The 22,787-nt window shown below is 42.9% G+C and overlaps 1 protein-coding gene across 5 annotated transcripts in view; it reads right to left on the bottom strand.

The window, feature by feature from the left end:
- Window positions 1-370: 370 nt before the first annotated feature.
- KCNQ1 (potassium voltage-gated channel subfamily Q member 1) overlaps window positions 371-22,787 on the bottom strand; it is a 367,457-nt gene continuing 345,040 nt past the window's right edge. For all 5 annotated transcript variants that reach the window (XM_080405255.1, XM_080405256.1, XM_080405257.1 and 2 more), the window contains one exon: window positions 371-2,454. In XM_080405255.1, the coding sequence (XP_080261381.1) occupies window positions 2,254-2,454 (201 nt within the window). In that variant the 3' untranslated portion in view covers window positions 371-2,253. The remainder of the gene's footprint in view (window positions 2,455-22,787) is intronic.

Genomic DNA, 22,787 nt, shown 5'->3' with positions numbered 1-22,787 from the left:
GAAATGTTTGCTATGCCAGACTGTTATCACTGAGATTAGCTGCCAAACTGAAAATGCAGCCATGGTCTTGGGAACAAACATGTAGGAATGGATGGATGCATTTTCCAGTTAATACAATGCCCCTAGACATGCACGGACCTGGCTGCCTCCAGCAAAGGCTACAAGACACGCCTTTCTCCCCAAAGCCACCCCAGCTGATTAAGTCCTGTGTTATTTCTCTAGTGAAGAACCAGCAGCAGGTTTCCAGTCTCGCATCGCAAATAACGCATCTGTACACTGAACAGCAGGCTAAGAGAAAAAAAGGAAAGCAAAGCTGACAGCTTTCCTGTATCAAGTGTCTGGATTTTAGAATAACCAAAAGACATGGCACTCTCGTCCTGCATTTTATTAGGAAATTAACAGGCTGATTGATAACCTGAAATTACATAGTGAATCTCATTTGAAAAATGTTTAAAATCACGACAACAATTTTGATTTCTATAAAACGTAATGCCCAGATACAATTCCTGTTTATGCCTGTAAATTTCTACACCCTTAACATTTATCTACTGTACAGCAGAAAGGCTGGGTAATTGTAACATAATCTGTAAAGTTAAATGCAGTATACTTCTCTCTGCAGTCCAAGAGAAAGAGATGAAATGTTGGAAAGAAAGCCTGGAATGCACACAGCACTGTGAGAAGGTTCCCTGTGGTCTCAGATCATTACACATCAGCATTTCAGACTGCTCAGAGATATGAAAGCCCGGTGACGTTAACTGCTGCGCAAAGGTACAAGGCTTTAGGACATCAGTTTTCCAGGAGAGGGAGAGAGACAGCGTGGGGTGCAGGCTCTGCAGCGAGGGGAACAGGGCCCACTGGACATGTGTGATGCTCAAAGTGCAAGAGCTGATAAATCTGCCAACACCTCCCTCCTTTGCCAGTGGCATGGGCTACCACCACACTGGACTAAAGAGATTTTCCTGACACACGGTCAGCTGTAAGGATATTCCCATGCAAAGTAGGGCTGACATGGTACAGGTGCTGACTATCTGCAAGGGCTGAATTTCAACCTTCGTAATCAAAGCCCAAATCCTGCTCACGTTGTACATGTGAAAAACCCCATCAAGCCAAAGGCTGCTGGCTTTATGGCAGAGATCACATGGGGTTCAGCTCCGTGGGTGAGGCCCGCGGTCCTCTGAACTAGAGCTGGCACCTTTCAATACCAAATGACTCTTGTACAGAGCTGAGTTTCTCAAGACATCATTTCGGAAACTATTCACATTGTCATATATGCTGTCTGGACGAGAGATGCTTTCCCAAACTGGGGCCTCGATTCCTGCGAGGATTGCGGATGCTCAGTAACTGGCCAGCTCAAGCACTTGACCAGCAAGTCCAGCCATTTCAGCCTGTTGTACTATTCTTGGCAACTGTAAGCTAAAAAATAGATTTAAGAAGTAGTGGGCCTTCTTTTTAAAAAGTTATTTCAGGACAAGTACATTCAGACCACCGTGTTTTCTATTTATATATAAATTCTTTGGCAACAATTTTCTAGAAAGCAGAATCATTTTTTTCTAGGTAATACTTCATTGCCTCCCCATGAAAACCTGATATCTGAAAAAATCTATAGCACTTTCCACTATAAATAGTATTGTTCCAGATTAAGGATTAGTTCCTCCCTGAAGAAAAACAGATTTTAAAAATCTGGTCATTATTGATAACTGTTTATGTAGCAACGTTAAAATAAAACAGAAAAAGAAAATTGTTCAGTATATGGTTTGTCATTCTGTAGAATGTTAGTGTGTATTTATACAATAAAACCAACATAAGTTACCCTAATTTTTTAAAAAAACCTTATTAGTAGAAATATATTGCTATCTGCAGATTCATAAACAGAATGCACTTTTTCCATCTAAGTTCAAGTATTATTAGAATATTATTATTACTATTATTATTATTAAAGGAGCTCTAAATCCTTGCCATTTTGCCCGTCTTTACATTGGTTTGGTCTTTCTGAGAAATACCGAGTTGTGACCATTTGTTTGTGAACAAAATCAGCGTGGTGCTTCTGGAAGTTTTGCTGGGCAGAAGACAGCCTGGCAATCCTTTGGCTGTTACGAGTGGCTTTGGAAGAGAGTATCTGAGACTTAGTGGCATAGATACAATAGTCGCGTGTTGTCTTGGATGGCCGATGAACTTAGTTCCTCCCAGGTTCTCAACGCTCAGTCCCATCTAAAGGAGAAAAGTGGGAGGAACCCAACCTGAGCTTACACCACATCAGGATATATCATCTTCATTTCTCCTCGGTACTGTCAGTTGCTCGTAGGTCGGCAGGGTGTTATTAGCGAGGAAAAGATCCGAACTGACATTGTTGCCTCTCTGAGAGGTTCTGTTGTTCCCTTGATCCCCCTGCTGACAGGAAACCAGGTGATGCAGCATATCTGTAATGAGGTTCAGCTTCTGGTCCATTTGTGTAACCTACAAAGACAAAGGGCCACTTTGTTTAGTAGCAGCACGTGAGGAAATGGCAACAAACCCTGTGATACAAATGCGATATTAAAATGACAGTTTCCTTAATTGGGATCGTGACAACCTCTATGAAATCGCCACAGATTCATGGTTCATCAAACAGAGCATTAGAAATTCAACGGACCAGGTCAGAGCTGGATGAGGACAGGCCTGTTCATACTCACCTCTGGGATGTGTTTCGACCCTCATTTTACACCTGGGTGAACACAGGACAAACGGCCATGTAAAGAGATGTGCTGGGACAGAGAACTAAGCCCCAATCTGAGTTTCTGTTGGTCTTTGTTTTTATTGTGTCCATATTTTTTTGAAAACATGATAAAACTTCTGACACGCTTATATGCCTTAATAATATCAATAGGGTCTAGCAAGTATCTGCCCTACTTGCTGGGAACTCACCAACTCTAAGCGAGGACTGAGGGATGCTCCTTGTGATGCTTGGGCTGGCTCAGCAGCGCAGGGCAGGGACTGCCCGCGGGTACCCCTGCTGCTGCGCACGTCTGCGGCCAGGGCTGCGTGTGGGGACTGACTCAGTTTTAAGCTGTCACCCCCCAGCGCCACGGCATTCACCAGGATTGCTGTTCGAGTGACATGATTTGCAGCAAGTCAGAAACTCCTCTAAGAAGGGTGAAAGCTAATCTCCCTCTGGGTGGCTGCAGGGGAAGGTTCAGTCTGAATCCATAATGCTCATCTTCTTCTGCCTTTAGACAGAAGCTCCTTAAATTATTTAATTCCTCTTCTTTGCTTGTTCTGCCCTTTCTTCTAATATTTAGGATAAAATATAATGAAAAATCAGGGTATCTAACAGAGGCTAGGCCATGCATTTATCCAAAACTGAGACTCTATTGTACTCAGAGGAGAGTCAAGAATGAAATGTTTCAAGGAGCACCACAGATTCAGACTCTGGTTTCTTGCCTTTCCCAGTCAAGATGTAACCTGCTTCTCCCCTTTATCTGGTGTGTGGAGCCTCCTCTCTGCACTGACTCCAATGCACCGAGTGAGAGGTCCTGAGGGCTACTAGATGGGCGCTTCCAGCTTCGCCGTCCTGCCCAGTCCTGCCCCTGGGCACAGCAAGCATTGAACTTGGGCAGCAAGTGTCTGCCTTACGGCCCCCTGCTCTCTTCTGCAAGCATAACAAGAAACCCTCAGTTTTGCTATGGTAGGGTCTGGCCCATTGATCCACAGGGATCCTAAAATCCTAAGTAAATTCTAGACAAAAAGATGATACGCTTTAAAGAGGGAAAAGAAAATAAGCAGAAAAAACCCCAAAAAACCATGATAGGAATAAATTGCTGCCTAAAATATCTGCTAGAAAGTAGTGAAAGGCACATAAAACCGCCAGAGAGAGCATGAGTGGGAGCAATTTATATATGCCTGGCTATCATCCAAGCATCACACAGGACAGTAAAAGACAGTAAGGCTGAGCAGAACATCAACAAACCTGGAGGATTTCACCAGAAACTAAAATGTTTTTCCACTGCAGAGAAAATGCTGTGTTTTTTTCAAAGACTTTGTACAACTGGTAGGGAAGCAGATACAGTGATTTAAAAATATGAGGTGCCAGAGATTTATACTTTGCAGCTGGTTTTGAAAACATTAGGCAAAGCACCCTAGATGGTACATGAAACACTAGCAATTCTGGATGGAAATGGCTGTTGAAAGATGAGATTCTTCAAATGAGGAAGCTGAAGAACACATAAGTTCAAGATTTCTAGAAGGAAATACAGATGGAAAATTGAGCAGATCATCAGATTTTAATTTCATCACTATTTGTTCACTCCCTTAAAAAGGCACGCTTCACCCAAGCGGTGCCCAGCACGGATGGCAAACTCATGATGCTCCAGGCGTGACAGCAGAGATCAGGGCTAGTGAAGCCTGCAGAAAGATCTCATTCCTGCGTACCCCGCTGGCCAGGCACCACCTGCTTTCTGAGCCAGCTGCACTGGAAGGACCGTGGTGGAAGACTGCAGACAAACAGCTATCCTCAGAGTCCAAAGGGCAACTCTTCCTCTAACAAGAAATGTCCTTTTGCTAGTTATTCTAAACTAACTGGGGGATTCATATATATATATATACATATATATATATATATATTCCTTAATTTGCGATTCCAGACAGGGATTACCAAGGAAAAACAGGCTGAAGATGTATCTGGAAAACGTGCATTTATGAAACCCTTACAGTGATGAGCTATTGAACATGACAGTAGATTGGACTGAGATCTGGATAGTCCTTCAACAGCTGTGCATCTTGGTGATGAAGTACTGGAGAGAAGTGAGATGTGAATATTCTTGCTGGGAAATAAATTCCCAGAGATAATTGTCTAATTTTTCCTAGGGAACAAGGCTTGGCTGCTGCAGCTGTGGCGTGCAGGAGGCTCACAGAAGCAGAGGCAGAAGCTAGTTGCTATTGAGCTGAGCCACATCAGATAAAAAGTAGACCTTCGTCTTCCATGTTCCTGCTTATTGGGGTAGGGCTCTGAAGCCACAAAGCTTTTGTGGAGGGAGGTCCAGATAGCTAGTTCTGTTTAATTGCTGTTTAATCAGTTTTGCTTTCCAATAAAGCCATCCATTCATTTCCCAGGGAGTTCTGCACTGTGAAGGGCTTGCTCCAAGACACACTGAAGTCAGTGGTAGTTTTTGGCAATCGCTGACTTCCAGTGACTTCAGCAGGCTCTGGATCAATCTCGGACTGATTCATCAATCCCAAATAGTAACATATTCTTTGGATATTACACGAGAAGGAGCAGTCTGCATTTCTGTACATTGCTCTGCTCATGCTTCTTGGAGCTGGACCAGAAAAGATGACATTTGCAAATGAGGCGGCAATGGGACGATGGGCCCCCGTCCTCAGTTCTGCCAAAGGGCTGTCTGCTTAAAGTATGAGACGTTTTAAAGAGAGAAGTAAAAGCCACCAGAAGGCAACTTCCATCGTCATCACAGGCCTCTGATGTGCAGGAATAAGAGGCTTGCTTATTAGTGTGCCCAATCCGCCCAGCCCCATCCAAACACACATCACAAAATACATCGTTTCCTTGTTTGCTGCAGAGATGATCATACCCACTAGAAAAATGTCATTGTGAGCAGTACCCTTTTTATTAAACTGGCTTTATGCACTTAGCATGGAGAAGTGTATCATCTCCCCCAAACTTTCAAACACGCTTCCTTGATTAGAAATTAGCTGTGATGCCAGAATGAATAAAAGTAAAGCAAACAGAAAAACTGCTGATGTTGCTATAATCTTAACTGCTTTGGACAACTCTGATCCCTGTACTTAAGGCAGCAAACAGTGTTAATTATGCAGAAAAATAACTCAGGCTGATTTGTTTCTTTTAGGAAAAACTAAGTAAGCTCTTTCTAGCTGATTTATGTTTCATTAGAAGCATGAAGTTTGGATAATCAAATTTTTAATATGCAAATAATTTCCTTTGTATTTTAGAGCTTTTGGGGAGAGGAAGCAGTGCTTGAAACCCTTCAGAAAATACACACCACGGTTATTCCTGAGTCTTACTGAAATATTATATGAAAACAAGATTTTTCCATCCTCTGAGATAAGTTTTTTTTTTTTTTTTTAAAAAAAAAAGATCCATGAGGCATAGATTAAGCACAGATGGAGAGGCAGATTTAAACAAGTTTTGAACCTAGTTCTTCAAAATTAATAAACCAATCCCATCTACGCAGTGCACTAGGGGAAAAAAAACAAACCACCAAATAGTTCTTCACAAAGGCTGAAAGATTAGAGCACAAATCTTGAAATGGCACATCATGAAGAAATTTAGCTATGCTACAGAACAGATTTTTGCTTTCCCTAAGAAGTCACAGAGGCACTTGACTACTGTGACATCTCACGTGATGGACTGGTGGCGATGATGTGGTTGCTGTGAACCACAAAGTCCTCTTAGGTCATGTTTCCAGGAGCAGCAGTCCTCTACAATGGCTATCAAGTGACACGCCAACATTTATAAAGGTATCAAAAGCATTCCAGGTGGTGGTAGCAAACAAGACAGAGACTGTTCTTGTGATGAGAGGTGAGAACTAAATAATCAACAATTTACCCATTAAAATTCTGCAGATCTTTTTTTTTTTTTATATTATTATGACATTATATTAATTTTAAATGCCCTGAATTTTACGCACTAACAAATTCATGGTGCGATTCAGAACATAACATGTGACACTGAATGTCTTGTCTTGCTTTTTTTAAAAGAAAACAAACCAGATAGAAGCCCGAGAGGCTCCAGGGACATCTGGAGGAAAGCCTCCTTCAGGTACCCCTGTAACAGAGAGCATCTCAAAAGAGCAGCACTCTGGAGACCCGCTCCCAAAGCCGCTTGTAGAGAGTTACTGGGGAGGAGCCAGGAGAGACGGGATTACAGAGCTGAGGGGAGCGGTGCTTTCAGCCATGGTTATTCAGGACAGCGGGGAAGCTGAAAGACAAAATTTGGAGTCTGGCACAATTTAGGCCACAAAGTCCACAAATGATGAATAAGTTCTGCCAGGCGCTGCTCCGTGATCTGGAGGGATCAGCATCGATTACCGCTGTCAATTACAGCTGTCTCATCTGCCCTTCATTCTCATTCTGAGATTTCAAAAGTAAGTATTATTAAGGGTAAAAATCATAGTCCCTTTAGAGACAATGGTGGTTCGTAACTACCTGTGTTCTAAATGCGGTTGACTGATTAAACAAATGATTTGTGCTGAATCAAGAGATCTTTTTATCAGCACAGTGCTCACTCAGTGGGTTCAGGGGGACCGTGCTGGTTCTCAATACAGAAAGCCAAGCATGAAGCTGCTAAAGGAGAAGAGGAAAACCAGAACGCAAGCGACACTTGGCTGAATGAAAATGTGATAAAGGAAAATGTCAGCTACTTTTCCAACATTAGGCTCCCAAGTCTGCTACCCTGACTTATCTCGAGTACCATTCATTCCTGAGGGTGCAGCTTTTTAGCTCAAAGTGGACCAACTCTTTAAGGCACTTTTTTGAAATAACTGATGACTGGGGAGATCTTCAGGTGTTTATCACTCCTGGTGGCCTGTTAATAAGGAGGACCCTATTGCTCTGCAGTGTGGCAAACCTGTAGGGAAGGAAAATGATGCTTTCTTCATCTGGGCATCCTCATAAGCAATGTTGTGTAGACTCCTTAACATGATCGCTATTCAATGCAGTACTCAGCAATAAGCTAGCTTTATATTTCAGAAAAACACACAAAAATGTCCTTTCTGTTAACAAAATCATTGTCATGAACACTAACTAGCAACTCAGTTGAAGAAAAGATAAGAGGTAAAAAATACTCTTGAACTTATGATACCTGCTAATGGCAACAATATGAAGGAAGGTATCACTATCAGGCAGTACTCAAGAAGACAGTGAGTGTGTTCTGTGAGAGGAGGTGTGGTTATAAATCACATTTTTCCTTGGTGGGATCCACTCTATATAACTTATTGAGAATATGCGAGGAAGCTTCAGAGAGCAGCTTCCCTGGCTCTTCTCCTTGCTAAGTCCCTACGCATTTTGGTACCTCAATATTTCTAAAAGTTAATGCTTTAGTTTTGAGGGCCCTGTGGACAAGCACAAATTTGGCGTTAGGAGTGGCTTTCTGGAGAAGCTCAGGGATAGGTACTGGAACCTTCACAGAGATTTATTTTAAACGTTTGCCTAGAACTGTAACAAGTGGCAGGAGAGACGAACAATTTCAGTATTATTAAAGAAAGCTTCTTTCTTCAGGTGCATGATTGTTCAAAAATCATGGGAAGAGTCTGTCTTCTGTTTACAGCACCCAAGATCCCAGATTCTTGTGACCTCCCTTTTCAGAGCTTCTGGATTTGGTTGGTTTGTTTTGTTGCCAGAGATGAGGCAGCACTCTTGCTGGAGGTTATATACCCGTTGCTGAGGTGTTTATAGGAGAACGTAATCTGCGTGGAGGGAGATTTGTTCTCCAGACTGTCTGCATGTTCTCTTGAGAGCTGGCCAAAGAAGGGCGTACGTGTGCGGTGGCTGGGGGGGAGCAGAGGAAGCGGAGCCGCTGAGAAAACCCTCTCCTCTACTGTGAGATGACTCGTCGCCAGACAGATAAAAGGCTGAGCTTCTGAGGAATGGAATTAGCAGGTTTTGAAGGCTGCATGTCACAAGTCACTTTCTAGTCAATGAAAATGTTATATAAACAGTGTAACCACTGTCTTTACTGTCAAATAAAATGGTTAACTTCGAGACAAAAGACATCTTTGGAAAGAAAGGCACTTGCTACATGCTGTGTCCCAGATTCAGCTCTCTTGCATAAAGCTATCGGTGCCAATCTTCGCTCTGAGATACTAAAAATTGTTCTGTTTTTTCAGTAAACGAACTGTTCCTGGTCTCATCTTACTCTATATTTTTATAGTAAAATATTTCCCCTACACTTCTCAAAAGTGCAAAACCTCCCCTTATTTATTGTAGTAGTAACCCTTAAATGGCTGCTGGAAATTCACACACACCAGGGTGTTCCAACAGAGGGTGATGGCCTGGGACTGGGAAGAAACTTCTGAGTCCCTGAGTCAGGGTCAGAGCTCAGGAACAACCAAGATTTGTGCACCAGTCACCGGCTCCGATTCTCCAGAAGTTACCTTGACACCAGCCGGCCTGACTTGGCCCAGTGAATTCCTAATGCACTGTACGGGAACTCGGTTTTGTCACGGATTTTTCTTAATTCCATTGGGAAGTAAAGGAAACTGGCGACACCAGTATGTGGCGATCTGATTACCGGCTGCAACACTTGTGGCATTTTAAAGTAATTTTTGTTTGTTTGAGGAATTTTGTCCTGATTGTGCAGCACAAGCTCTAGGTTATGAGATGCTCAAGTTATAGGAAATAGGAGAAATGGCAGGGTTGATTGATGAATTCTTTCTTTTCATTAGAACTGGGAAAGCAATTTTGATAAGTAAGTAACTACTGCAGAGAATTATCTTTTTCTTTTCTGAATGTCTTTTTCCCCAAATGAAAGCCACCTTTTTCTAAAGGCTTCCTCAAAGTTTCTTGAAATATGACATCTCTGGGTAACTGTTTACTCAGCTCCATTTCTTTCATGTGGATGTTCACGATTCTTGGAAGAGTGTAGGTTACAACCATGATGCCATTTTTCAGATTAGATGTCTCCCTTGAATTCTGTTTGAAAATGACAATAGTAAGAGACATGCCCTGACAGGTCAAATGCTGAAAAAACCGGTATGAAAAAGCCACTTCAGTAATATGTGATTAAATAAGTAACGTAGTATAAAATGCAGCATATGTGTTAACAAACACAGAATATTGGCAGCATGTTTTTAGAACTGCCTTTTTTACGATACCACTGCTTTTCCCCAAATGAAAATGATGACCAGCCTTTAGGAACAGCAGTAGCTGAAGAAGATGCTACGCAACAAAACGGAAACCTTCCCAGCTGGCCTTGACTATCTCCAGCCACTCACGTACAACTCGGGTAAATAATCCTTGTGCGAACAAATGCTGCAGCTCAGCAGCAGGAAAAACTTTGGGTCTAAGAGGAACTATTAAATGATACCTACAAAGAAACAAGCGGCAATGACAGACGCTGTGCTTGTGTGAGATCGCAGTTCCTGTAAGATCTTAAAAATGACGAGAAATAAATAGAAATCAAAAGTTACAAACACCGATGTTGATTTGGTTTGCACATGCCACCTTCATAAAGTGATGTGGCTGTAACTTGCTGCTTGAGTAAAGGAAGCAAGGTAAGATGAGTCTATACCTCTCCTTCTGACAAGGAGGCCAGCAGGACACTGGCACGTGGAAGAATTAAGTTACGGGAGAGTGAAATACACTTGGCTGGGGACTGTTACAGAGTACAAGACCTCAAAATATAGAAAGCTTTTGGGGCAGTGCTTACTTTAGAAACGGAGAAGATTCAGACAGGCCTGAGGGTGAAAAACAACTGGAAGGGGATGACCTAAACCACTGCTAGTCAAGACAGACATGAGGACCAGGGGGGATGTGGCTGGAGGAGATAGGAGCAGAGACTGGACACGGCTGGCGTGTGGTAAGAGTGTGCTGGGAATGGTGGCCTCGGTTCAGTGCTTTTGTGGCTGCTATTAACAACTCCTTGCAAAAATATTTGGCTTATTTAAAACACCCAAACCAATGGAAATCAGTGTTTCCTGAGAACCTTTCAGTAGCTCTAGGTATAGCTTTGGGCCCTGAAGCCCCTTGGCTCACCCGTGGCTCCCGCAGCTCCCAAGCAGCCCTGCCGGCCTGGTGGCACCGGCTGCATGCCCACGTGTGCGTGGGGCTCGTGCAGCCGTCTGGCACCCGGAGGGCCACGGCCAAGCTGTTAACATTTGTGGTTGACTCTCATAGATAAATGAGACAAGGCTTGAAACACATGGAAATTTTCAGGTTAGGATGGTGTCCAAAATCTACAGACTTTGGCCCAGCACTGCCTCAGGATACAGCATTTTTTTCTCTAAAATATTACAAAGGTCAGGTATTTATTTTTTTTAACCCTTTCCCCTAAACAGAGTATCAGTAGATGAATGAGGTAGCTTGGAATGTTTTTCTCTTAATGCATGAAGCCAGGAAAATGAAGTTTAGGGTCTCGTCTCTAAATATAACTTTTATCAGAAGCTATTAAAGAAGATACACACACACACACACACACACACACACACACACACCCCTTCCCCCTATTAACTGAATACTATGGATTTTTCAAGAATTTGCTTATCTTCATTTACTACAGCCCCACCTTCGGGAAATAATATCTCTTTGACCAGACACAACTGTCTTCCGTCTCTGTTTAAAGTAAGACACAATTTGGCAATAAGAGAGGGATTCTTTCCTTACAAGTGAATCAATGATACCAAAAGTACGAGAAGTCTGTGTATCCACAAGAATCACTGGACATCCATCTAGAACCATCATCATAAACAGTTTCCCAAATTATGCTTAAATTGAAATCCAGCCTTATGGAGGATGTCAGACAGGCTTGAGATAATGAGAAATATAAGGGAAGTGTTGGTCTAAGAAACCAGGAAAAACCTCTTATCTTTATGCAATTGTGTGGATGTAGTTATGGAATAAAGGGTGGTCGTTAGTGCCTCGTCTATCCAAAGCACTGTGGGAGCCCCTGCGTGCCCCTCACATGCCCGCACTGCCAGCACCAAGCAGGGAAGGCTGTGGCAGTGAAGGTACCGTCCCACCTTCAAATACGCTGAACATCTTTAATGTTGGCTTGGAAGGAGAAGCACTAACAAAACCTTAATGATCTTTTCCCCTCTCCTGGGCAGATTTTCAGATCTCAAAGAAAACTTCAAAATGCTTTTCTGTTTTTTAATAAGACAGAAGGTTGGAAAACTGATTGCTTTCTCATTCTCACTCATGTTCTCGTTCAGCCAAACATTCCTATGCTGGGTCCTCCTGGTTGAGCACCCCGGTACCTGTATCTGCAGATACGGGCTTTCTGTTCAGCTAACAGGCACTCGTATTTCAGACGCTTCAGTTCCACAGATGTGAAGAAAACTCCCCGTGGTACTTGACTCTGGAGGACTCTTTCTGCTGGTTTAATCACGGCAGTACAGCCTCTGAATCTCACTCCATACTTTTGTTGTCAGAAGCTTGGCTGTCAGACAACAGCTTTCCCCTAGCTGCAGATTCCCATTTCCAGTGTGGGACAGTGGCATATTTACAACACTTTAGGGTTAAAACAAAAAAGTAAAAGACCCAACTAGCATGAAAATACATCCCAAACACTTCTCCACAACAAAATGAACCCCAAAGCAAACCAGCAGCCCCCCCCCCCCCCCCAATTAAAGAAAACAAAAGTGACTAATCTTGACCTCTCTCCAAAGGGGAATGTTTTGCTTCTTGAATCCTTGGCTCTGGCTCTCGTATGATACTGAGACTATGACTAATAACCTCTTGCCGGAGTACTGCTGATAATTTCACCATTGGGTAGCTGTTCTCGTTCTGGATCATCATAGTATGCACGTAAGTTGCCAAGATTTTATTTTAAAAAACCACAAAGAATAACATATACACTCATAATCCCCCCGTGTTAGAAATACATTTTTCAGCTTTAACTGTTAGTCTTTGCCTGACAATTTTTCCTCCTTCCTCCATACTGTTATTTTTCAGATGCCTGCTACAAAACGGTCCCTTTTTTCCTTTCTTTCTCTCAAACACTTTTCCTAATTCAAAACAGATTTGAGACTGCTGCTCTTTTTTAAAGCAAATATGCCATGTATCACATCGAGTTAGGTCAGCATGGCTCATGTTAGATTTCACACTTCACCCGAATGAGGTATCTATACTGCTTTTCTAAGGGGATAAAGCCAAGCTAGGTGCACTGGGCTTTCTGGTTGGAATAGGAGGTGAGACACATCTATGGGTTATGGATGTGGTCTTATGGCATGGTATGACATGAGTAGGGAATGGCACCGCTCTCTGCTTTTTGCTTGAAACATTGAAAACCAAGATGACTTCAACTGGGCTTTCAAAAAAAGATTTTTGGCCACTTCCTTTTTTAGAATCCACAATCTACTCATTATTTATGATCTGTAGTTACTATACAGGCAAAGAAGGACACAAACTCCTTTGTACCTAAAAATGAGCTCACAAAGTTAATAACCATACAGTGACTTCTGCAGCAATCAAAAATGGAAGGGGAAAAGGAGTGGGGGAGAGAAAGGGAGAGAAGCAATTATAACAACAGTGAGTTTTGAGATTCCCTGAGGGCTGCTGGTAATTAAACCAACGGCAACATGAATCTCTGTTTGATGTGGTCATGAATTTGTTTTCAAAAGAAAAATGTTTAAAAAGATTCTTTCAAGAGAAATTTTTAGAGAACAAGCTCAGCATGAATTAGACCAGAAATACTTTGATAAATATTATTACGGAGAAGTCATTTATGGGCCGTGGCATGTGAAGGTTAGAAATCCTGGTGATAAATAAAGTGGCAAGTTTGCACCCATTCTGAACACACAAAACCAGGGCTGTATTCTTGTGTGCTCGAGTCTGCTCCTCAGAAAGGAGGCGGCCTCTTGTTTGCCATTGCATTAAGCTTTACAAAGACACAGATGCAAGACAGAAAATTTCAGTGGGAAAGCTCAGTGGAACGAAAGAAAACCACACACAATTCCAAAGGCACTTTTCATTGCCAGGGGCTGCACAGAGATCAGAGGTGAAATTTATTGGTGATAAACAGTCTGCAAGCCCACTCGACTCCCCCGGCCTTTCCAACCACTGTTCGATTCCACTGAAATCATATCCTCGGAAATATCTCCTTCAGAATACTCTAAAAATAAAAATGCTTTCATTTTGTAGAAATGTAGGCACCCAGAAGAACCACTGAAATCCAGAGAAGATGCAGGTGCTCTTCACCCTGTAAAATCAAGTTGCCTCGGACACCCCAAAACCACATTTCCTTCATTCACTGACTGCTTCAAAGCTTCAAAAATTCAAATTTGAAAAATTTCAAAGCTTCAAAGAGATGGATACAATCAATCACAAGTCAGCAAATAACCAATGAGTGAACTAGAATGTAATATATTTACCAGTGGAAACCCATGTTTAAAAGGAAAAGAAACTGCTTGTTGGCTGTCATGGTATTATTCATAAAGGCAAACTAGTAGATCTTATGGATACCAGGAGCAAAACTACAACAAAGGCAACCAACTGCTAATGAAGAAGGGTTTTCAGTCAAATTTCATGGGTCATACAAAGTCATTACCATGCCTGCAGGAGTTCAGCAGCTCTGCCAGTTGAATTCGGGGGAAACGAAGTGATTATTTTGTTATGCTTTTTGTAGTTTTAGACGTTTTTCTTTAAATTTCAAGTTTTGAAACCAACCAGCTATGCGAGAATACCAGCTTAAATTTCCAGAGTTAGCTTCTAACCAGGATTATTGCAGAGGAAACCTTGAAAGCAGGTCTTCTGTGTACACTGAGGTCTCAGACACTCGGTTTCAAGGACTGATATCTATTTCCTTTTTTTTTTTTTTTTTTTTCCTTAAATACAACCATATGGCTTTAAGCCAGTTTCCCAACACTTTGGGGGCTTGATTCATTTTGCAAACGAAGAGAGAGATTATTTGGCTGCTGCCAGTAACAAGTCCTGCACGGGTAAACTTTCCAAATTGATTCCATTGCAGGTTTCCCTCTGGTTTTGAGTCAGTTAAAATGTCAAGGCTCTTCTTCAAAACATTTTCAGCTACAATGACTTCAAAAGTAAACAATTGCTTCTGATAAAATAACGTGTTTGAAAAATGTAATGGATGACAAAGATAACAAAAAATCCTTAGTGCTTTTCTCTGTCGGTAACTACTAGGGATATAGCCAGGCTGGGCATTCATTTGGGCTGGTAAACCATGACTCAAAAAGTGGCTCTATTGGCAGCATAAGCAACTGCTCAGCGGTGAAAGCAAAAGGCTCACAGCCTTTCCCGGACGATTAATCATCATGACAGGCTTGAAGCCTAAATGATCTGCCCAGCTCCAGATGTTAGATGTGCATCTACCTCTTGCTATTCTTCTGGTTCATGGGCAGTAGCCTGGGTTGTTCATGCTTAAGATGATGATGATCATTACTGTTCAAAGTGAAAAAGGATCTGGGCTTTGTAATTTTATCCCATGACAGAGGAGGCTTCTACACGAGCTAACACAGTATGTACAGTCTAGACATGATGAAATACTGGAAGATCCTTCAGGCAGAGGAGGTGGTCTCACAGATGAACCTTTGTGATGTTTCCCTTCTCTGCTCCCACCTCCCACCCGAACCGTTACTGGAGCACGGAGACGTGGCTGGATCGCTCCCCCCAGCCCCTGCTGTTATGGGCTGCACTAGCCCCTGTTAGATCAGCAACAAACCGCGGCTTCGCTGCAGTGGGAGGCAGCACCTGTCTCCCAGCACACAGCAGCGCTGCACAGCCTCGGCAGGTGGGAACAGAGCAGCGACGTGATGAAGGCAGAGGAGGACAATATGGTGGCAGAAAGAAGCTACCCGGCCCTGTCTAAGAGAAAGAGGGCTACAGGGTATTTGGTGGTTGCAGGTGGTGAGAGACATCACTTTAACTGTCATCTAAAGGCAGGTCCTCCACAGAGCCAAGCTTGTCCTGTGCATCCGTTGGGATGACGCCATCGGCAGCAGCACTGCGGGGGGAGCACTGACTGCAGCACCGGCATGCTGCTGCCCAGGGCACGCGGCAGCCTGCTCCTCCCTGGGATCCAGCCTTTGTCTTCACCGAAGCCGGACCGTGCCTTGCTTGGAAGATCCAAGCGTCACACACAAAGTGGTTTAGCTGCAGGCATTCCTTATTTTCCCTTTGCGTATTTTCCGTGAAAGAATTTACTATGGAGTTATTTATTTTCTTTCTTCTGCTAATCTCTTTTGTTAAGTAGTATCTTTCCCCCCATCCAACAGAGAGAGAGTAATCAGCTGCTCTGGAGAAATCCATTCACCCTGAATCATGGAACCTTTGAAAAAAAGGTTGTCAGATAGCACATACTAAGGACTTTACAGATTAAAATGCTCACATCATCCTGAATTAAATTTTCATGGATGGCTTTATGTGATATGGCTAACAATTTTAGCTTTGACATATAAGCTCTGAAATGTGAAAGGGGTTTAATTCAGTCTCAGGCATCACAGTTCCCTTTGGGTATAAGCCGCTCCTTTTTACGTTATAGTACCTGCATTGTTGATCTATATATTCAAGCAACAGTCTTTTCAAATCAAGAAATAATCTTCTCAAATTGTACTTAAATTTTAAGATAGGTGTTGAACAACAGTGGGAATAATAAAAAGGATAAAAATACCACGTGCTTTTGTGGTCATTTTTGACCTCCAAGCCTCAGAATGCTTTATGACACCCGGCACTCACAGCTGGGGAAATGGAAACAACAGAAGGTGAAATGACTCACCTGAGTCCGGCAGAAAATGCTGGTGAGTCAGCACTGGCACCCACCCACCCAAAGCCCCACCATAACCACGCCGATGCCTCTTTCTGGAGGGGACACGGACTGCTGTGACAACACAAGTGCCTGACACTGCCTTTTAAAAGCTGGTTTGCAAAGAAGGCAGAGGAGGTCTGGTTGCACTTACTCCTCTCCTGCTCAGACACTACTCGCGGGTACAAGTGAGAAGACTGTGTGTGACCAGCTCCCATATGCATTATTTGTATGATAGTTCTACTGACTCAAAACCCTAAAAATCCACAGCCTGCAGATGATGTGCAAAGATAAAGACACATCATCCCAAATATCACTTTATCTTGATTCTTTGCTTCTCGCCCCCACCCCCCCTCCCCCTGGCTGTGGCACAACAGAGCATCTAATATAACAGCAAAAGAAGCCCCTGGCTAAAGAAGAAGCTTGTTTAAATCACAGTATTTTTCCACATATAACTGACACATAGTAATAAGTATTATTTTCCAGGGAAACATTTCTATAGGATTTTTTCACATAGGTCAGACTTTGTCAAACCCATTAGCGACACAGCACTGCAAGGTGCTCAGCGCTCCCCTTACTCTCTGAGTGCCCTCGACTCCCAGGGAGCTTTTCAGGGAGGAAGATCCATGTATTTATGTGAAACACATAGTCTATAACTTTCTGTAACAGTGATTGCACAATACAAGAGGTCAAAATGAGGTTTCTCTCCTTGTGTACTGCAACTACGGTCTATTTATAATTCTACAGTTAATTTAGGGCTTGTATATCTGCGCCGGACAAAGAATCTTGCCATGTGTAGAAAATGACATGAACTTAGTCTTTGCAGACAGTCCCAGAGCCTAAACAGGCTTTTGTTAGCACAGTGAACACCTGTACTAATTACGCACTTCACTCACTCGGGGGTCATTGCTCATGGCAAAAGTTTTAAATCAGCCACCCCAGGAGACAGACATCGCCGTATTTCTAGAGCAGTCACTGATGCTGCGAAACCAGGCAACGCTGGAGACACACTCACTCTCAAGTCTGTAAAGGTGAAAGGCTGTAATGCCCCACTGCTGGGCAACAGTCCAGAACATTTGAATCAATAGAGAAAATTAAGAGAGTAATCAGATACTGTTGTTGAAGCCTGAAGTTTAGCACTATATTTAGACTTAAGCGTAAGTTCTTCTGACTTTCATGTAAATGACATTTTTTCCCATCTCTCGTAGTATACCAATACCTAATCTGGCAAAACTTGTAAGCATGTGAGAAATGTCAAATAATTTCATTTTCTTCATTTTGCCACCCATAGGTGCTAAAATTATGCTGGAACTCCAATGCCAAGGTCAGCATCCTTTTCTTTCACTGGTGGAGTTCCTAGCTGAAGTCATCTGCGGTTCTCCCCCGACAGTCCCTGCTCACAGTGACACTAATCGGTGCTGGTCCTTCCCTTAGCTCGATATGCAGCACTTGAAGAATCAATGGTACATAATCCATAACCCAGGTCGGTCAGAGGGGGCAGACATAGCTGTGTTTCCCCTTCCTCTCCGCCTCTGCCAGACTGCACATAGAACCCACCAGCAGATTTCTCACTGGGAAATCACGGAGCAGAAAGGTACTCCAGGTAGGTGCTTCCTTCAGCTAAATACACTCCAAGGTGTTGTGCTGCCCTCAGTAGCAGGGCTCCCACCAGGGGCAGGGAGTACGGTGCGGGCAGGCTCTCCACCCTGGCGCTTACAGCTGCTCTGCGCCATGGTAGCATCCAGCGGGGAGGTAGAGACAGCGGGAGAAGAATTTGCTCAGAAACAGCAAAGAACAGGAGCAAGGGCAGAGAAGGGATCTTTGAAAAGTTCAGCATTTTCACAGCGGCCTCCTATATGAATGCTAAGAAGGTTTTCAAGGATGCAAATTACCAGATACACAAATTCTTTATAAGGTACCTAGAAACTCTAACGTTCATGCTAAAGGCAATGAATTGATCCATTTTCTATCAAATTATCTCCAAACTCTTTCATCCATACTTGATCTAGTAGTTCACAAGCACACAGCATAAATTTTCACAGACATGTAGATGCAGGTTTTTTCTACTACTTGTGTGACCTTTTCCAGTCAGATTCATTAGGCAATATTAGGAAAAAAAATAATGCCTTGAGCTCTGTGTACCCCTGTGAGTCTCCCTCTCCCCCCACTGTGACTCAGGAACGGGACATGTTTTACAACAATGCCTCCTAAATAAACAATAGTCCCAATTCGCTTCTCTTTCACCCCAGAGTAAATGAGGAGTAAACTTATTGATGTCAATGGGATTAAGGTGATATAAATGGCCTGAAAACACGGGTCACTGTTAGCACTCAGAAGAGTGCATTCCAAAGGCTTGTCCACTTGCACACAACACATCCCCTATAGTACTAGCATACAGTAAATAGCACGTATCATTGCAAAGAACTCATTGACTAAGTGGTGCATTGCTGAAAGCAGACCTTTTTTCAGTGCACAGAGACAGCATTTTCTTTTACTGTTTAAAAAAGCAACCCTGTCATGCAAATTCTAGCCATGTCTTCATTCTTCTGTTATTTAAACTTCCTAAAACTTCACAACTTCATAGAAAACATACTATAAAAGAAAAAAAAAAAAAAAAGCGAGACAGAAAACAGCAAATCTGGCAGGGTATCTTCAAAGAAACAATAGTTTTGGAAAAGAAATTGCAAGGTTTTTAGCATATGCTGTAGAAGTAACAATAACTGAAAGGTTATCTGCAGTGTAATTTGAAGAAGTGTGTTTGCATTGTTTTCAAATAAAACAATCCCAAGGCCATGTGCAGAGGTCCCGAAGTGCAGGACAGAAATGAGTTTGTGAACAGGGCTGCAAACTCCCCGTGTTGTGAATGTGGGAGCGATCAGGAGGCGCCCGATTGAGTCAGCAGTTACCAAGGCACATACACACAGTGCGGCCGCGCGAGTCTCCAAACCGCCATTTATCATTTCCTGAGAGAACAGTTTCTTGGCAAGCCTCCTTTAAAAACATTTTTTTTCCAAAACAACCAACCATTCCAGCAGGCTATGAATACCACTATAATTTGGTCTATTTTTCATATCAAGTAGACTATGGGCTCTGGTTTTCAGTTAATTAAAGAAACCTTCTTTTCAGATTTCCAAATGTTGTTTGCAGCAGGGTAGATCCCACAGCGAGCCAGCTCTAAACCAGTGCCAGTCACAGACTGAACCGTGCAGAGATGGAGGCAAAAAATAAAAAATACGTAAACAAAGTCACGATTTGAAGTTGGAAAGCCCAGCTTACATAACGCCAGATTCGGTCACCCTGCCAAACTGCTGACTTTTGTCTCTGATAGAAATAGCTGCCTTGGGCTCGGCTGTACTTCATCTCCCAAACGCGTAATGGCTTAGAGCTGTCTGTCAGAATTTCAGCTCCATCTGGTGTTGTTGTTGTTGCTGTTATTATTATTACTACTACTACTACACACTAATAGCACTTAGAGGCCTTGTCTGAGATCGGAGCCCTGGTGGGCTCTGTGGGATGAGTTGCGTGCCACAGATGGAAACAGCCCTTGCCTGGCAAAATGCATGATCTGAATGAGATAAGACAAAAAAAGGGGTGGGGCAACGATCGTATTTTCATTCCTGTTTTATACATATGCAACTGAGATACGGAAGGATTAAATGTCTTTCCTGTGCTCATACAAAACGAAAAAAAATAAAAAAAAATCTGGGGCAAAAGCTAGGAGTTGAACAAAAGTTTTCATGTTCAAATCAGCTTCATTTTCCTTCATTAACCCTATGCTTACTAATGAAAAGAAGGCACTCAAATTTGTATTTACAAGCGGAGACATCAGAGCAGCATGCAGCCATTGGGCACGGAGGGTGAAGCACAGGAGGGGAGCAACATGCCTCTAGCCTCTTGCAAGAATATGTATGTTTGCATAGTGATAGTTACTTGTGGCTTTGCTTCTCCAAGCGTTAGAAAAATCAAGCTTAGGAAATAAGGTTCCATATTTTGATTTCCTATTTGGGGAAGGAAGTCTGGATTCTGCTATTTCTCTGCAGAGTCCTCAGCACCCACAGAAACAACAAACTGGGCCATGCCTCAGCAAAAAAGTAAACAATCACTTAATGGGTTTCTCTAAACATCTGACCTGCAGTTCACACATTCTTACTAAAAAAAGAAAAGGGAAAAAAGAGTAGTTACACATGTTTTAGTAAAGATCTATTATATTTGTCTTCAGAAAAAACCCAAGTCTTTTTCTATGTCAGAAGCAGATTCCTTCTGAAAAAATCAAGTAGTTTAGTTTGAAAATTGTTATTTAGAATCATAGAACATCTCAGTTTGGAAGAGACCCATAAGGGTCATCGAGTCCAACTCCTTGCTCCTCGCAGGGCTACCTAAGACTAAACCACACGACTAGAAACATTGTCCAGCCACCCCTTGAACTCCGAGAGGCTTGGTGCTGCGACCCTTCCCGAGGGAGCATGTTCAGCGACTGACCACCCTCTCAGCGAAGAACTTTTTCCTCATGCACGGCCTGGACTTGCCCTGATGCAGCTTCACTCCATTCCCGTGTGTCCCATCACTGGCCGCAAAAGAGAGGAGACCAGTACCTCTGCTCCCTGCTCCCCCCTGAGAACGTGTGATTTTAGAGGCTCTTTCTTTGGCAAAGAGAAAGTCAAGGATTGATTTTGTTGTTGGCTGGCTGGTGGTTTTTTTTGTTTGTTTGTTTGTGGTTTTTTTTTTTTTTGGTTTTTTTGGGTTTTTTTTGTTTGTTCGTTTGGTTTTTTTTAAGAGAAAGAAGAAAAGTACCTGAAATTAGGACAACTCCCAGACAAATCTGAAGCCTTCATTCCTAAGCATGGATGTAGGAGAGCATCTCAAAACACAAGGTTTAAAAATAAGCACAACAATACAAGCAAAATTATGTGTCTCTTCCTAACTTTCTTCTTGGAATGGCTGAAGCTTTTCAGCTGAAACATTCCACAAAATTTCAGTCTGGGATGCCCCAAATGGAAAACTTCAGGTCAGATGGCTAAAGTTGCACGCAACTACAGCAAAGTCTTAGAGTGGGATATGTCTTATAAAGTTTTGGTAAGGCTCCAAAGTGCTCCCAGTGCCCAAGAACCACCAGATGAGTACACACAATAAACACCAAAATATGTTTACATCGGAGACAAACTGCTTCGTTACCTGGCTCCAACAGCGCACTTTTGGTTACTACAGGAAAGACAACTGTCACTACTTGCCTTGGTCAGTAAACAGAGTTTCTGTTGTTTGGAAATAATGTCTTATCACAATTCTTTTAACGTCTCAAAATACTGAGATATTTCAAGGAGTGGAAATTGTGAAGTATTTTCATTTGGAAACACATAAATGGCTTTAGCTTAATAATGAATGTTGGCAGTACTGAAATATTTCATTGAAAAGGTAAAAGCCCTATCGTTATCCCAAAGTGCCTAAAAGGAATAAAAAGACAATGAAACAGAGCAAGCACAGCATTTCAGTCTCCTTGGCTTAAAATGCTGATCATGATGAAAAAGGCTAAATAACAGTGATTCCAAGAAGGTTGGACTGAAAATGTTCTCCAAGTAGCCTCGTTCACGTGCCACAACACGGAGGTTGCTAATGGCACTTCATTTTTTTTTCCAAAAGGCTAATTTTTGCCAGCTTTATCTAAAATCAGGTGCTTTGGACTTCCTAATTTTTGAGTAACATCCCCTCTTCCCAACCAAATGCGACAGTTTCCCAGTCCTCACTGGGCACTGGCTTGCCCTGCTGAGATGCTGACCCAAGTGCCTGCTCGCTGGGGCGGCGTTTCAGAGTGCGCCTCTGACGAGCTGCCTGTGGCGAGGGCTGCGGGCTGTAAAGTCATTTACAAACCTGCAGAGCTTCCCGTCGCTGTAAGTGCCCCTCACTAGCTCTTTCCAGCAGAACCCCCTGGAGAGGCAGCTTGGTTTTCCCTGTACAGAACTGCAGCTGCTGATGCTGCGAAGTGACGGGACTGCCCGTCATTGGACCCCCGCGTAGGGTCCTCGGCTGGCTGAGCACACCCTGCCATCTCCAGCTTTGCCCAAGGTGAGTGGGCAGCAGGTCCTGCCCGGGAGTCTTCCAAAGCAGACTGTGTTTTGGGAGCACTGTGTGAAAACATGATAGGATGGGTGTCCTCTAAAACTAGTGAGACCTTTGCCATTGATTTTAATACACAGTTGAGAATAATTATTTTTTATTAACAACATATTTACTTTAGGATTAGCCCCAGGAGCATTCAGGTCAGGCCTGGCCCTGGAGGCGCTTCCATCTGATCAGTCAATTAGTGTCAATGCTCGTCTACTTTTTCAAATTTTGATAAAAAAGCCTCTCCAAGGCTTTTAGTTGTGGA

Source organism: Falco punctatus (genome assembly GCF_963210335.1).
Source record: "Falco punctatus genome assembly, chromosome: 10".
In the NCBI taxonomy this organism is placed as follows: domain Eukaryota; kingdom Metazoa; phylum Chordata; class Aves; order Falconiformes; family Falconidae; genus Falco; species Falco punctatus.
The sequence above is the reverse complement of the archived record's forward strand: the minus strand, read 5'-3'. Positions and strand labels throughout refer to the sequence as shown.